We start from the raw sequence: 14,058 nt of genomic DNA, 5'->3' as shown, positions 1-14,058 counted from the left end.
AATTCATATTTTTCATTCAGGGAAATGTAAGGCCGTGCGAAATTTTGCTATCCTCCAAAACTATTCAGGCAATGTTACCTTAGAATGTAGTAAAACAGAGTAATTAATGGTAATATAAGAATCTCAATAATTATAAAACACAAACCAGTCTAACCAATTTTGGCTTTTTGTTTTATAAGTCAGACTTCCAGGGTTGTTGAAGACAGTTGTTTTCCTTTAGAGACTTTTTTTTTTTTAATTGCATTTGCTACACCTTGGTAAAATTTTAGTAATGCTTATCTTCAGGAGAATATGGCCTTTTAACACTTGCAAGCCATTAAAAAATAAATTGCTTTAGAAGAGTTGCAGCGTTTTCATCAGTGCTAGGAATGGACTGCAAATAAAATTTAGCTGTTCCTACAGTAGTGCACCCAGAGACACACAGATTTCAGCCTTGCCTGACTTTGCTAAAAGGTTGTGTCCTACCAACATTCTCTAGGGTTGCAAGGCATCCCAGGGGAGAAAGGGGATCCAGGTCCTCCAGGCTTCGACGTTCCTGGTCCTCCAGGTGACCGAGGAACCCCCGGCTATCCAGGACCCCCTGGTCTACCAGGGCCTCAGGGTTCCCCTGGGCCACCTGGCAGGGATGGAATCCCTGGATTTCCAGGTAAGTTCATGTCTTTTACCTGTAGACAAAGACCAAACTGTCATTACAGTTGGATGTTCCTTATGCTTGGCTGTGCCAGCTTATTGAACTTTGATGTTTATCCTACCTGTTTAAAGTTAGATACATGTAACTGTTACATCTCATACTTTTTAAAAAATTGTAACAAAATCTGTTGCATTAAAATCCTTGTTACCTTTCCACTTTTCCCTGTAACTTGTTTCAAATATTGTACTTGTTATTCTGTTTCATAACTTTCAAATGTAACTGATCATCTTTGCTATGATACTTTTCTAAATTATTTTGGTTTTTTTTTTCTAGTCACTGCTACAATTTAGAAATAAAATTTGTTTTAAGAAAATAATTACCAGTGCTACATAGTTTTAAGTATTAATTTCCTTATTCTATGTGTTAGACTACTCAGTTAAGCTAGTCTGGTTTGTCCTTTGAAACAGAAATCTCAAAAGTGAGAGTCCCTCTTTTTGATAGAGAGGACAATACAAAACATTCTAAAAGTAGTGTATACTTAATTGCTTGGCTTTCACTAAATTCAAGTTTGCTTCAAACAAGTATTTGTGTTTCAAACCAGGGAACTAAACTTCTTGAAGGTATAAATATGCTTTCTGCCATAACAGGGCACTGCAAATTTTCTTCCCAGGACTTAACTGTGGAAAATTTGCCACAATTTTCAAGTGTCACTTTATCTGATTTAGATCTGTGCAAGAACTGAGTGCTAGTAATTCCCTAAAAACAGTCTTTAGAGGCATGTGCTGGTTCATAAATACCACAGAGTTGCAGGGAAGTAAAATTAAGGTACTGGTAGGATTTTGTTCAGAATGACAGTGGTGATTCAATGCCTTCAGGTGCCAAGGGTGAGATGGGCGTCATGGGAGCTCCTGGTCCTCCAGGGCCTCCAGGAACTCCTGGAAGAAATGGCCTGCCTGGCTTGAAAGGTAAGGTTTGTTTTGTACACCCCAGAAGAGAATGCAGAATACTGGTTTACACTTCCTGTGTGGAAAGAGGTTGTGTAATACTAACACCTAGACCTTTGTTATTGGGACCTGCTCAAGGTGTCTTCCTTTGACAGTGCTGATGTTCAGAATTGCTTTGGAATTTTGAGCCGTAGCATTCAGTCACACTATTTAATTGATGTCATGAATTGTTAGCTATTATGAAAACTTTTCTTTGGGATGGATGGCACTGAAGTAAAGCAACATTTCTGAAGTGTGTTGTGAAGTCTGCTTAAAGCAACAGAAAGAAGAAAATCAGTAGCTTTGGGTTATGGAGTTATCCAAAATCAGCTCTTAGAGGTATCACAGAGAAACTCTTCCATCTGCATTTTCCTAACCCCCTCATTGGAGGAAAAGAGTTTGGTAGAAGAAAACCCCAGTTATCTCCCCAGAAGAAGGAAGCTGTGAATCCAAAGGTGCTGTAGCTGTTGCTGGTGGCCCAGTGTGTGGTGGGGCTCTGGGAGCTCTAAACGTGGCTCCTGCAGACACAGCTGGTTCCTCTGTGCTCACGGACACCCCCGGGCACTCCATGTCTTGGCTTTGCTCTAGGGCCAAAGGTTCTGTGGGCAGCCTTGCACCAACTGACTGATCCTTTAGTGAATTCCAGCTTCATGAATGACTCATGGACTCCCTATGTAAGAAAAAGCATTACAAATGCATTATCCTATCTGAAGGATTATATTCTTCTCCCTTTCGTTGTCTGCCCCTGCTGCAGGTAACAGTGGATTGCCTGGTCCGCCGGGGCCTCCTGGACCGGTAGGACAGAAAGGCATCAAAGGTGAAGCAGGTCTGCCAGGTCCTCCCGGAAAAGTTGATCCAAAACAGCTGGGAGCAAAAGGAGAAAAAGGAGAGCCAGGTGTTCCAGGTAAAGAACTTTGCATGTGGTCTGGGAAGGTGGCGTGTCCTCTACAGATAATAGTGAGGTGTCACTGAATCCATTACCATTCATTCTTTCTTACAGAAAAAAATAAACTGAGAATATGCTTGTGGCTTAAGGGTCTTGTATTTTAGGCTTTTTTAAAGGGGTTCTATGGCCAAGTTCCTCTGTATGGTTAGTTTGCAATGATACTTTTATTTGGCACGTGGCAATATTCTGATAGCACTGAGGTGCTTTCAGCAGGATTGCAGTTCAGTCTTCCAGGTGTTACTGCTAAGCATGATGAGAGATAGTTGTCATGGCTGCTGTGCTGGCTGCATTCCTGCTGCCTCAAAGGCCTTTGGGCCTTTGCCTTGTGGGATGAAATTGCACAGGTCATCTGTTCATGCACCACCTCCTTGGCTGTCTCTAAGTTTACCCACCTCGGAGCTGTTTGTCATCTGTGTGTGTGTTTCTACTTGGGAAGTTGGCATCCTGGAAGTTTTTCCCAGTCCTCTCAAGTCTGTTTTCTCTCTCAATTTTGGTGGCTTTCCCCTCCTCCCCAGCTCAGGGTTCTGATGTCTCCTTTGAGCTCTAATTGAGTCTTGAGAAGAGTAAAAACATTCTGCCCTACAGAGAACCAGAATGCCTTTCCCCAGTGTTGTCCCAGCCATTATTGTGCTAATTTATCTATTGCATTAATTTCTGTGAAGCCTAGGTAGGATCCTAACACACTCCTTGTCTTTTTCTTTCTTTCCCCTCTCTCAAGTAAGAGCTGTTCCTGTCCTGTACTAATTTTCAACTTTCCAGAACCAATATTTTGTGTTCTCTGATACTTCTCTTTGCTAAACCAGGAGGAATTATATTTACTGAAGAAAAATCCCTGTTTGGATTTTTATTCACCTTTAGCTACATCTGATCTCTTAAGGTAAAAGAAAACACACAGTAGTAGTAATAGTAATAACAATAAACTCTTTTTCCTTTGAGGTATTCCTGGTTTATCAGGGCAGAAAGGTTATCAAGGACTCCCAGGTGACCCAGGCCCACCAGGACTTATTGGCCCACCGGGTGTGCCAGGATTGCCAGGTCAGTAAACAAGGCTTCAGAAGGACAGCTTTGATGAGTAAGAATTTGCATAAGCTTTCATAACATGGAATTGGGATGTTAATCCAGGTATATCTAAGCAAAGCTTAGAAATTCGCACTTAAAACTGCAGCACAGTTTTGGGACATTTAAAGTCATTATCCTAACAGCATGCTTGGAGCTCTTTCCATCAAACAGACCCAAAAGGTGGTTTAAGCTGATCCCACTGAAGATTAGGGATGACTGGAAAAGTGCTTGCTCCTTGAGCAAGCAACATGACTGCAGGATCTGCCAACAGGACTTTTGACGTTTCAAATGTTTACTTCTTCTATTGTTAATCATATACTTTGCAAATGGCCAAATGAACATGTTGCAGAAGCTGTTTCTGGGTGTCACATCTTTGCTCTAAAGAATTGCAAGGATCAAATCGATCAAAATAGGATCAAAAAGGATCAAAATAGAAAACAAATTCTGTTTTGCACTGCTTCTCCCTACAGTTGTAACAGTTTCTCTGAGATCTTGAATCCTTTCTTGCTGTGTCTAATGTAGGTCTTGCTCTAAATATCTTGTTGGGCTTGGGGAATATTTTTAACCTTCCAGGACTCGAACTAGTTTGGGCATTGTAGGTTGCATTTAATCCTTTAATAGAAGCTGCTGAATACCTGTTGCAGGTAAGAAAGAGATAATGTGTTCATTCTGCAGAACAACTCAGGAGACACCAAGTCACACCAGTACCAAATTGTTTCAGATGGTGGCTAAATCATGGACTGAGATTTGACCCTTTTCATTAGACAAATCTTCAAAACAAATAAGCAGTTGCCCTGATCGAATCTTGGCTTGGAACAAACTGAAGGTGTTCAATGTTTTACTACAAATGAGTGTGAAAAAGCATGTAGGAGCAGTATGAAGCCTAAAGCAACTCCAAATCATTGCCTTTGTAATTAGATGATGAGCATATTCATATGAGAATGCATGAATATCTGGAACTTTTAATTATTGCCATTAATTAATTAAATCACACCTCTCCTAGGCATCAAGGGAGACATGGGGTTTCCTGGGCAGCCAGGACCAGCAGGACCTCCAGGATTAAAAGGTGCTATGGGAGAGATGGGCCTTCCAGGTTAGTTTCTGTGCTTGTACTTTACTTAATTTAGGACAGTGTTCTCCTTTTATATAGTACAAAGAGGGATCTGCTTTTATGTACTATTTAATAATAATAGCAATAAAGTTGAGGAATACATAAAGCCCTAAATACATAATTGAGATTTTTAGATAATTGTTTTGGTTGGTTTTTTGCAATAAAAACACATTAGGTATTCAAAGCCAGCCAGTGAAATGTTAAGTCCTTTCTAGTTCAGCTGTTCTACTGTGAGTGATTTCTGTAAATTACTGCAGAAGTTTTATTTGTATTTTTAAAACTTGTATGTTATCTCTTGGACAGGCCCCCCAGGGATTAAAGGCAGCCAAGGAATAGCAGGACGTCCAGGGCAGCCTGGGCCTGCAGGATTTCCTGGACTGAAAGGGGAGAAAGGTGACCCTGGTCTTTCTGGCATTGGAATTCCTGGTCCCCCTGGCCCAAAGGTACCTTTACAAAATTTTCCATTTGAAAAGTCCATGAGGAAATTAGATTCTCTGTTGATTTTTTTTTTCCCCCAACTATTGCTTAATATATATTATGTATAATTGTAAATATGTAATGTTAGTATATTAATAACAAGCGGGCTTGACTGTAGCTTCTTCTTTTCAGGTGGGAGCAAAAATTTCTAATTTTAAAGGTGGAAATATTTACATATAATTTAATCATGTTAAAGGAGAAGATAGTTTACCAGACTTTTCAAGTTGGGTTCAGTTAGTGGCCTAGTCCTCCATATGACACTTTCATAGTTGGTAGGGATTTATAGAATTAATATCATTGTTCCCATTCTAATTATGGGGTTAATTATTAAAAAATTAGGACAACATGCATTTAAGAATAAATTACTAATAATATGGCATGATTGCTACTGCTTAAAATTCTTAAGCCTATATAAAATATTTGCATTAACATTTACCTATGTCATCCTTTCTGCCAGCCACAAAAAAGGGACAAAAAGATCTTCAGAATATCTTGCAGTCTTCAGTGATGCCTTACAACTGCTGTTCAACACCATTAATTTAGCAAAAACATTGCATGATTAAAGCTCCACAGATTTCTTTTTTTTTTTTATTTTGCATTATCATGGGGTAAAAATCTCTGTTTCTTCTGGAAGAAAGGAAGACACTTCTTTCCTTAATGTAGACCAGTTCTGAGGAAAAACTATGATACTCTGTACAAAATTCTAGGGGAAAACTGTTGAAGTCTTTACTCTTTTCTGTAAAGATGTTTGACATTACCTGGATATGAGGAGAAGTGCACCCAAGGCAATGATGACCTTTATGTGGTGGTGAGATGGGGGAACGTTCAAGAAAGGCTTACCCGTCTGATAAGGACTGGGTTCTTATTCTGCTTCGTGTTTTTCAGGGTGACCTTGGTTTGCCTGGATACCCAGGCAGTCCAGGCAGTAAGGGTATAGCTGGAAGTCCTGGTTTGCCTGGATTTCCAGGCAGTCCAGGTGCAAAAGGAGAACCAGGCCTTCCTGGATTCCCAGGTAATTCTCAACAGCTTTTTTTCATTTTCCTTCTTGCTCGTATTGGTACACACAGCTCAACACAGTGGGTCACTGGGGGAGGGCTCCAGCTTCGTTCACAGTTCCTGGCTGCTTCTAAGCTTTGTATTGTTGGAATTGGCAACAGTAAGTGTGGGAATGCATCACTGTAGAGTGCCTTCTGAAATTATTCATCTGCTCTGAGGGGATGTAGCAGTTGTGTTAGCTGATGCTCCCCACTCTCCACAGCGATCAGACTCTCACATCCTCTTACCCACAAAGACTTGTGTCCATATTTTTCCTTCATGAATCAATAAAAAAGTGCCATCAGGAAAACTGGGCTTTTTTTTCATACCATTTACTGGCCAAAAGTATGTTGTAAAGAGAAATCTCTGAAACATAATTGTTAGGTTTTGCACTCTTCTCTAAAAAATATTAAGAGATTGCTCACAGGTATATCATTCACAATTCAGAGAAACAAAGTTGCGTCACTGGCTTTCCTACCTCCCACTCAGCTCATGCTGTGGGGTTGGGAATGCAGTCTAAACTCATTAAGACTGTTTTTATTAAGATCCTTTTTCAAGAAAGGAAAAGAGGATGGGGGAAGAACTATCCAATCACAGTTCATAGTTTCAATTTGCTGTCAAGCAGAAACACCTGTCCCTAAAATAGTCATTTTTTAGCAGACTGCCAGACTTGCTGTGTCCTTGGCCATGGGCACTCCACAATTAAGAAGACAGTTTTGAGAGCTGTAGTAAGGACAGCTGTGCTAGTATGTTTTGTTTCTGTACACTCTTTGCTTTATAATTCACATCCTTGGTCAGCTGTAAATCTTCAAAACGAGCACAATTACAGTATCTTGGTAAAATGAGCTCATTTGTTACTCATGACATCTCAGATTGTGGCACTTCAAGATCTGCTGAAAAAAACAGTTTTGTGCTTAATTTTATTGAAATGTCTGTGCTTTACAGGAACACCAGGAATTCCAGGACCAAAAGGTATTGAGGGCCCTCCAGGTAATCCTGGCCTGCCTGGACCACCTGGGCCAGTAGGTGAGCATGAGCAGCGCAGCAGAGAACAGCAGAGACCAGCAGCTTCTGTGAAAAACACAACACATGAAGCCACTTCCCTTCTTCTTACCTTTTTAACATCTTGAAAATGCATCTGTATGTACATGGGTGCTGTCACTGCAGACACATAATTCACTGAAATTAAACAGAAAGAAGTTTTAACTTTCTTTTGAGGACGTGTGTCTACTGTTATAGTCAATTCATTATTGACTATTGAAACAAGTTAACTGTTTCAGTATTTACCAGCTTTATTTACATTAAGTACTCCAGTGGTCTAACCTGTTTATATAGGAGCAAAGACCTAATTTATTCTAAAGGAAAGCATTATATTATTTTTAGCAAACAGTGACTGCTTGAAAGGTCACAGGCCTAGAAGCCTCTTCTAAACTGTTAGAGGAGAGAGAGAGAAAGGTTTTGAGATTACACCCCTGTGAATCTTGTATTGCACTGCCACACCTTTAGATTCAGGTGGTGGGGAGGGGGGTGCTGGGTTTTTTTTGTTGTAGGTTAGGCATGACTGTGCTAATGTGTTCTGACCCCCTTTTAGGTGACATTGGTCGTCCTGGCCCTCCCGGTCCCTCAGGGGAGAAGGGACAGCCTGGCCGAGATGGTATCCCGGGACCAGCGGGTCAGAAGGGTGAACCAGGTTAGGTGTCCTTCCTGTTTGTGTTCTCCTCTTGAGTCTGCTTTGGGATGTTCTGCTCACTCTGTCCTTTCTTCCCTGTAACTGCCCTATAACTTCAGAGCTGCTCCTGTACTTCCCAGCTGCTGGGTGGCTCTCAAAGGGTGCCCGTGAAGCACAGGACAAGAATTCAGTCAACTCTTAGATTTTTATTACCTGACTTCAACAGCAGCCTCTGTTCCTGTGTTCCATGTTGGCTGTAGTGCTTCAGCTCAGTTACAGAGTGCAGGAACAGTGTAATGTCTGCCCTAAAGATAGAACCCCAAACAAAAATGCAGACATAGCAGCTCCCAAAGTCTGAAAGTGTGGGGATTGGGAATGGATGGAAATGCTCGTGAAAGTTTCAGATGCATTCAACGGCAGAACCTCTGGCTTTGGTGAAGCCTGGTGAGTGCATGAGAATCCCAGGAATCTCAAGGAATTGCAAATTTAGATGAACTGCATTTTCATTGTTCTAAGGCTCATATTCCCATTCCCTGAGACCTGAAAGCTAAATGTTCATTATTAACTGAATCTGTTTCTTTTCAGGTCTACCAGGTTTTGGGCGCCCAGGACCTCCAGGACTCCCAGGATTATCAGGTAAAGTTTCCCTGTTGCTCCTTGTTAAAAAGGTTGAATGTAAAATACATTTATACACCAAAAAGAAAAAAAAAGAAGGGTGTGTTGTAGGTTCTGCAACAAATGAATGCCATGGCAACAACTAAAATAACAACTTTTTTTCCTCAGCAGACTGTTTCAAATTAACCACAGTAATAAAGACATTTATTACTGACCCCTGAATTTTGTAAATTAGCAATTATGCAGCCAGAATAAATGCACACAGGACTACAGCCTAGTGCATTGTGTGGAACTTTGCTGATTTGTCTCAGTAAATAAAGCATTCATACAATAGATGAGAAATGAAGTTGCTTTAAAGGTATAGCTGCTTGCTACATTGCTTCCTTTCCAGTAGCATTAAAGCTCCTAAATTCCTTCAGCTTATCTGAAAGTTTTGCAAGTATGTCTTAACTTCCAGCAATATCTCCAAAAAATTATGAAGTCTTAATATAGACATATTTCTTCACACAGAGTCTTGCTTCTGGACTTACAGCCTCAGAGGATGTTTATGACTTACAGCATCACTGAGTAGTAAAGTGACACTTAGTAAGACTTTTTACCATGTCAGAAGGTGTACAGTGCTTTCTCCTGCAAGAATTATTAGCCTTAACTCTTTCCTGAATGTTAGACAATTTTACCCTGTCTGACTGACAGGGGAGCTGTGGCCAGACTTGGATCTTCTGGGAGAGGGAGAACTGGCTCTGCAAATTGACTCTGGGCTTTTGGAACACACTGTAACAATGTGACACGGCTGTCTGCTTTTACAGGGCAAAAAGGAGAACTGGGGTTACCTGGCCCGCCAGGGCCCCCTGGACTTCCAGGTCTGAAGGGAGAACCAGGTTTCCAGGGATTCCCTGGTCTACAGGGTCCACCAGGTCCACCAGGATTACCAGGGCCACCTCTGGAAGGTCCTAAAGGTAGCCCTGGCCCACCAGGTGTTCCAGGAAGGCCAGGTAAGAGCATGATCCGTACCTGCAAACATCTCCGACACTTTGATATTTTGCTGGTAGGTCATCAGCCTTCAAATCCTCCCCATTTAAGTGTGGTGGGCAACCAGAGCGTTTCGTTGCCAGAAGTGACAGTATCTAAAAATAAACCAGCCCCCAGTTTGTGGTGTGAGTTTCTGATACCTGGCAGCAAAAATCGGAGGCGTTGCCGGGCGGGAGGTTCTCCGCATGCTGTCCCAGTAATCCCCTCGCAAGCACGATACCGACCCCCCAACGTCTGATGCCTTTGCAGTCCTTGTCACACGGTCAGCAACTGTCATCGTGCACAAAACCCAAAAGTAACAAACCCCATCATTTGTTAAGAGTCATGACAATCAAATTCCCACTAAGCATCACAGCATGGTCTGGTCGGATTAGCTGCTCCTCATCTCCGTGCCATGTAACATAAGTCACTGCTCCATTGTGTCCTGTGGCTCCCATGGACTCCGTGCTCCGTCTTCATCTTTCCATTCCATGTTTGCATTTTGTTCCTGCACCGACTAATTCTGGGAATGAGAAAACACTATAGTGAGTTAACATTGCTGAGCAGCTACCTGGCCTGTATTAGAATTTGATTTTTTTTGTGTGTGTGTGTTACAGAATGCTTATTTGAATTTAGATACAGCTCTTGAAAATATTGAACTTTAATGAACCTGTCACAGCTCTGACTCAAGCTTGTTGCTGTATCTTGAATCCAGAAGTACCAGTGAGACTCATGTCACTTAACAGGCTTGATATTCTCCCCAAAGGAGACTGCTTTCAAACAAAGCCATTGGTTGATGACAGGTTTTTTTATTTATTGCCCTCAAGCTGCCCTCAAACTATTCTTTTTTTTTAAAGACTTTTCTGAGGAGAGTTAGTTTTGAGTTAGTATATTGATAAAATAGCTGCTACACATATATTGTTCATCCTTGGGTATCAAGGGAGAGTTTAGTTTTGCAGTACACACTTGGAAAGATTTTAAGAATTGTTTTTTCCTCATGCTTGCTTCTGATACAAGAGGAGGCAGTCCCACTGAAAAATGTTTATTAGAATGGAATTTTATCAAAATATTTTCCTCAGAACTGAAATTGTCATATGTTATTATTCTCAGTGGCAGTATGAGCTTTTTCTTGTGCAGAGTGGGCTATGAACTCATCTTCATCTACCCTAACTGTGCATTCCAAAAATGAGTCATTATAAACAACATTTGTTCTTAATTTATAACACCTTAAAACTGGGTTGCTGTTTGCCAGCATAATGAGGTTTTCTTTTAGTCCTAGTAAGAATACTTGAATTGTGTTGCATCCTAAGCGTGCTTTGTGTGTGGCTGGTGTGAAAGCACCCCATGGGTTAATAATGCCCAGCCAGTCACAATGTCTTCCTGTTTTCCTGTTTGGGCAGTGGAATGAGGCATGAATGCCCTGCCCTCCCCCTTCCTGCTGATGGAACCTACTCCCTGCTGGACCCCAGGGGCTCTAACCAGGCACTGGAGCATCCCTGCAGCCAGTTGGTCCTCCCAGTTTGCTTTGACTTTCTCTAATTGTTCTCTAAGTAGAGTGGTGCAGCAATTAAAATTTTGGCCCAGGAAGCTGATTGGTCCGGAACTGTATAGGCTTTCCTTTTTAAAAGATTCTTTTGTAGATGATATCTCCAAACTCTAAAAAAAAAAAAAAAAAAATTAAATCAGCTAAGCAGTCTCTGATGTATAATGAAAGTACCAACTGAGATTCTCTGCTCTGCTGCAGCATTGGGGTTTTATGGAGCTTCTCACCCTGTTCACACTTCCCTGTGTAAATCAGGTTCTTACTGACTCCAGTCAGTAGGGGAGGTGGAGAAATGGTGGGCTCATTTTGTGCAGATTTATGAGCATTGGCACAGGGGGGAACAATCAGTGAGGTTCTGCTCAGCCATGTTCTCTCTGTCTTTCTCTGATTTCCATTTTTGTTGCATGCAATGTACAAAGTGAAGCATTTGTTTTGTTCGGTTCTGTGTGAACTAATGTGGATAAACCAAACTATTATTGCAGTTCTGGTACAATCAGCACTCCAACCTTTTGTTTCTGATGATAACACAGTCTATTGTTGGAGTGCTGATTCTGTAACATTTCAACATAAGGCAGTTAGTCATAAAAGCAGCTGTGTGGCTGTCAAATTACCCCTTCCAGGGACAGAAATAAAACCAGAAGCTGTTTGCGTACACTGTTTGTTGTTGACTTCTGTGTATATTCTAAGATTAGTAACAGCAATGAAGTCAAACATGATGTAGTTCTGTGACTTCAGTGGAGTTGTCCCTAAAATAAACATTGATAGATGGTTTGGGGACGGATTTATTAATTGATTATAAAATTAAGCCAATTTCCAGGGCAACAGAACGTTACTGTTATTCTACGTCTGTTTTCTTTGCTATGAATAATAATAGTTTGGTGTTTTGCACACTGTATGTAAAGGAATATTGAGCTAAATCTAAAAAGAAAGGTTTAGTTGAACGTGTTAGTTTGTTGATATTTCTAACAATTTTGATGTTTTTCCCCTTGTTCTAATGATGACCTTGGTGAATTCTGACCCCCTACTCCCAGGTCCCTCAGGTTAGCCCTGTAACTCCAAAATAATAACTTTGCATGAAAATGAACTTATATACTTTTGTATTGTCTAAAAGTAGATATGTGGAGTCATTTTTCAGACATACCTTTTAATTTGTGGTGGAAAAAAAACAACCCTCAGAGTTTGCTTTCAGCCACCTCCTCCATGTTGTGATGGGACTGACACTGGAAGGACACAGTGGTGGAAAACCACGTGGGTCCAGATTTGTAAGGCTTTTTTAAAGTCCCCAGCTGTGAAACTTGTTTTAGCATGTTTATTCTCAGTACAGTTGAAAATAATATAGAGTGGGTTTCATCTTTTTTTACAAAGCATGTTGCACTGTCCTCCTGTGCCTTTGCTGTATGATTGTGTATCACAGCTTGGCCAAGTGGCACCACTCATTTTTGCAACACCTGCTATTGTTGGTTTCAGGCACTCTCAACAGACTTAAATAAATTAGAGGCTTCTTTTATACCAACAGTGCCTGTAGGGAAGTTTATATAGACTAACAGGGATGCTTTACTGTCCCAACTTGGAGCACTGTAACTTTTCAGTGAAGAGAAGTCCTTATTTCCATTGTTTTCCTTCACCAGAACATTTAGAGGAAATGAGGAAAGTTCTTCTTTTCACAAGTATTTAATCAAAATAAAGCTCAAAGCCCTCCCCTCCCTGGCATGAGGGCAGGGGGACAGGATTGGTGAGAACATGGTTGTTTTCAGGAGTTTATTTTAACTTTAGAGTATCAATGTGGAACACAAACTGCCACTTGGGAGGATTTTCAGTGTCTGTGTCTGGATTGAAAATGACTCGGTATATCTACTTAATAATAATAATAATGATGATGATGATGATGTCTTTAGGTTTTGCTGTGATGACTTCCAGGAAGCAAAGAACCATCAGGAAAATTCCATAGAGGAATCCATTTTAGTTTTTAGCCTGAGCACTGTGAGGTAGTAAATGTGGCAGCCCTTGATGTTTCAATCCCAACTTTATGCAGTCATATAAAGAAATGAATGTGGCTTTACCTTTTAATTTAACTGTGGTCACCCAAGCAGTAACCACACTTTAAAGGAGGGCTGCCATCGTGGGGGTGTTGGGAGGAGCTCAGCAATTGCCTCACATTTTGTTCCACCCTGTGTCTGTGCTCACCCAGAATTCAGTGATGAACAGATTCCTAAATCATAGCAAAACTTACTTATTAGTGAAATACAGTTTATAAGTACTTAACAGTAACAATGAAATGTCCATGTCATTATTTTTAACAACTGTATTACAGTTAGTATTTAAAATAATTTATCAAATATGTAAGAAGTTGTGCTGTGAGGTAAACCTGTTGTGTATTTATTGTAGTTTTTAGCTGCAAATTGCATGGTGGTATGTTGATATATTTAAATCATTTCACTGACATGAAAGATGCAAGTGGCACAGAGGCTAAAATATGTATTAACTTAGGAGCACAGTAGGGACAACCAGCGTACCTTTTAAAAGGGGACATTTAAATCACTTTTCCAAGGATGTTATCACATGCCATTCTCCATAATAACCTTAAATAGGTAAATTAGCATCTTGGAATAATTTTGTCAGGCAAGACTAATGGCAACAGTAAAGACAGCAAATTCTGAATTTTCAAGTTCTGCTGTACTTTTGCTTATAGCATTTGCAGCCTGTTGATCCATGTCAATCCTGCTTTCCATTTCAAAGGGGGTGTAAGCCTACTTTTCGGTCCTAGAATTGTTTTCACAGATAGGTGAGGTTCATACCAGATTTGTGGTGATAAGTCCTTCTGTGCAGTCAGACTTCCCCCTTACCCAGAGCAAAATTCTGCTCAAGACTAAGTTGTCATTCACAATTCACCTGCCTGTTTGCCAATCTCCAGGCCCTGTGAGGCTGAATACTGTCAGTGAAATGGTTACATAGTCCAAACCTCTTGTGAACCAGGACTAACC

General features: G+C 40.8%; 1 protein-coding gene across 4 annotated transcripts in view; it reads left to right on the top strand.

Annotated features, from left to right (window-relative positions):
* COL4A5 (collagen type IV alpha 5 chain) overlaps nt 1-14,058 on the top strand; it is a 75,103-nt gene that overhangs the window by 51,616 nt on the left and 9,429 nt on the right. For 2 of the 4 annotated variants that reach the window (XM_027888411.1, XM_027888412.1), the window contains 12 exons: nt 479-646; nt 1,507-1,596; nt 2,369-2,518; nt 3,497-3,595; nt 4,623-4,712; nt 5,034-5,173; nt 6,093-6,219; nt 7,188-7,268; nt 7,834-7,932; nt 8,497-8,547; nt 9,333-9,518; nt 12,109-12,117. In XM_027888411.1, the coding sequence (XP_027744212.1) occupies nt 479-646; nt 1,507-1,596; nt 2,369-2,518; nt 3,497-3,595; nt 4,623-4,712; nt 5,034-5,173; nt 6,093-6,219; nt 7,188-7,268; nt 7,834-7,932; nt 8,497-8,547; nt 9,333-9,518; nt 12,109-12,117 (1,290 nt within the window). The remainder of the gene's footprint in view (nt 1-478; nt 647-1,506; nt 1,597-2,368; nt 2,519-3,496; nt 3,596-4,622; nt 4,713-5,033; nt 5,174-6,092; nt 6,220-7,187; nt 7,269-7,833; nt 7,933-8,496; nt 8,548-9,332; nt 9,519-12,108; nt 12,118-14,058) is intronic. The other 2 variants (XM_027888413.1, XM_027888415.1) reach the window with 1 other exon arrangement.

The sequence above is a fragment of the Empidonax traillii genome, unplaced genomic scaffold, assembly GCF_003031625.1.
Source record: "Empidonax traillii isolate 1590-97213 ecotype Southwest subspecies unplaced genomic scaffold, ASM303162v1 scaffold237:size1322474, whole genome shotgun sequence".
Taxonomy (NCBI): Eukaryota; Metazoa; Chordata; class Aves; order Passeriformes; family Tyrannidae; genus Empidonax; species Empidonax traillii.
The sequence above is the reverse complement of the archived record's forward strand: the minus strand, read 5'-3'. Positions and strand labels throughout refer to the sequence as shown.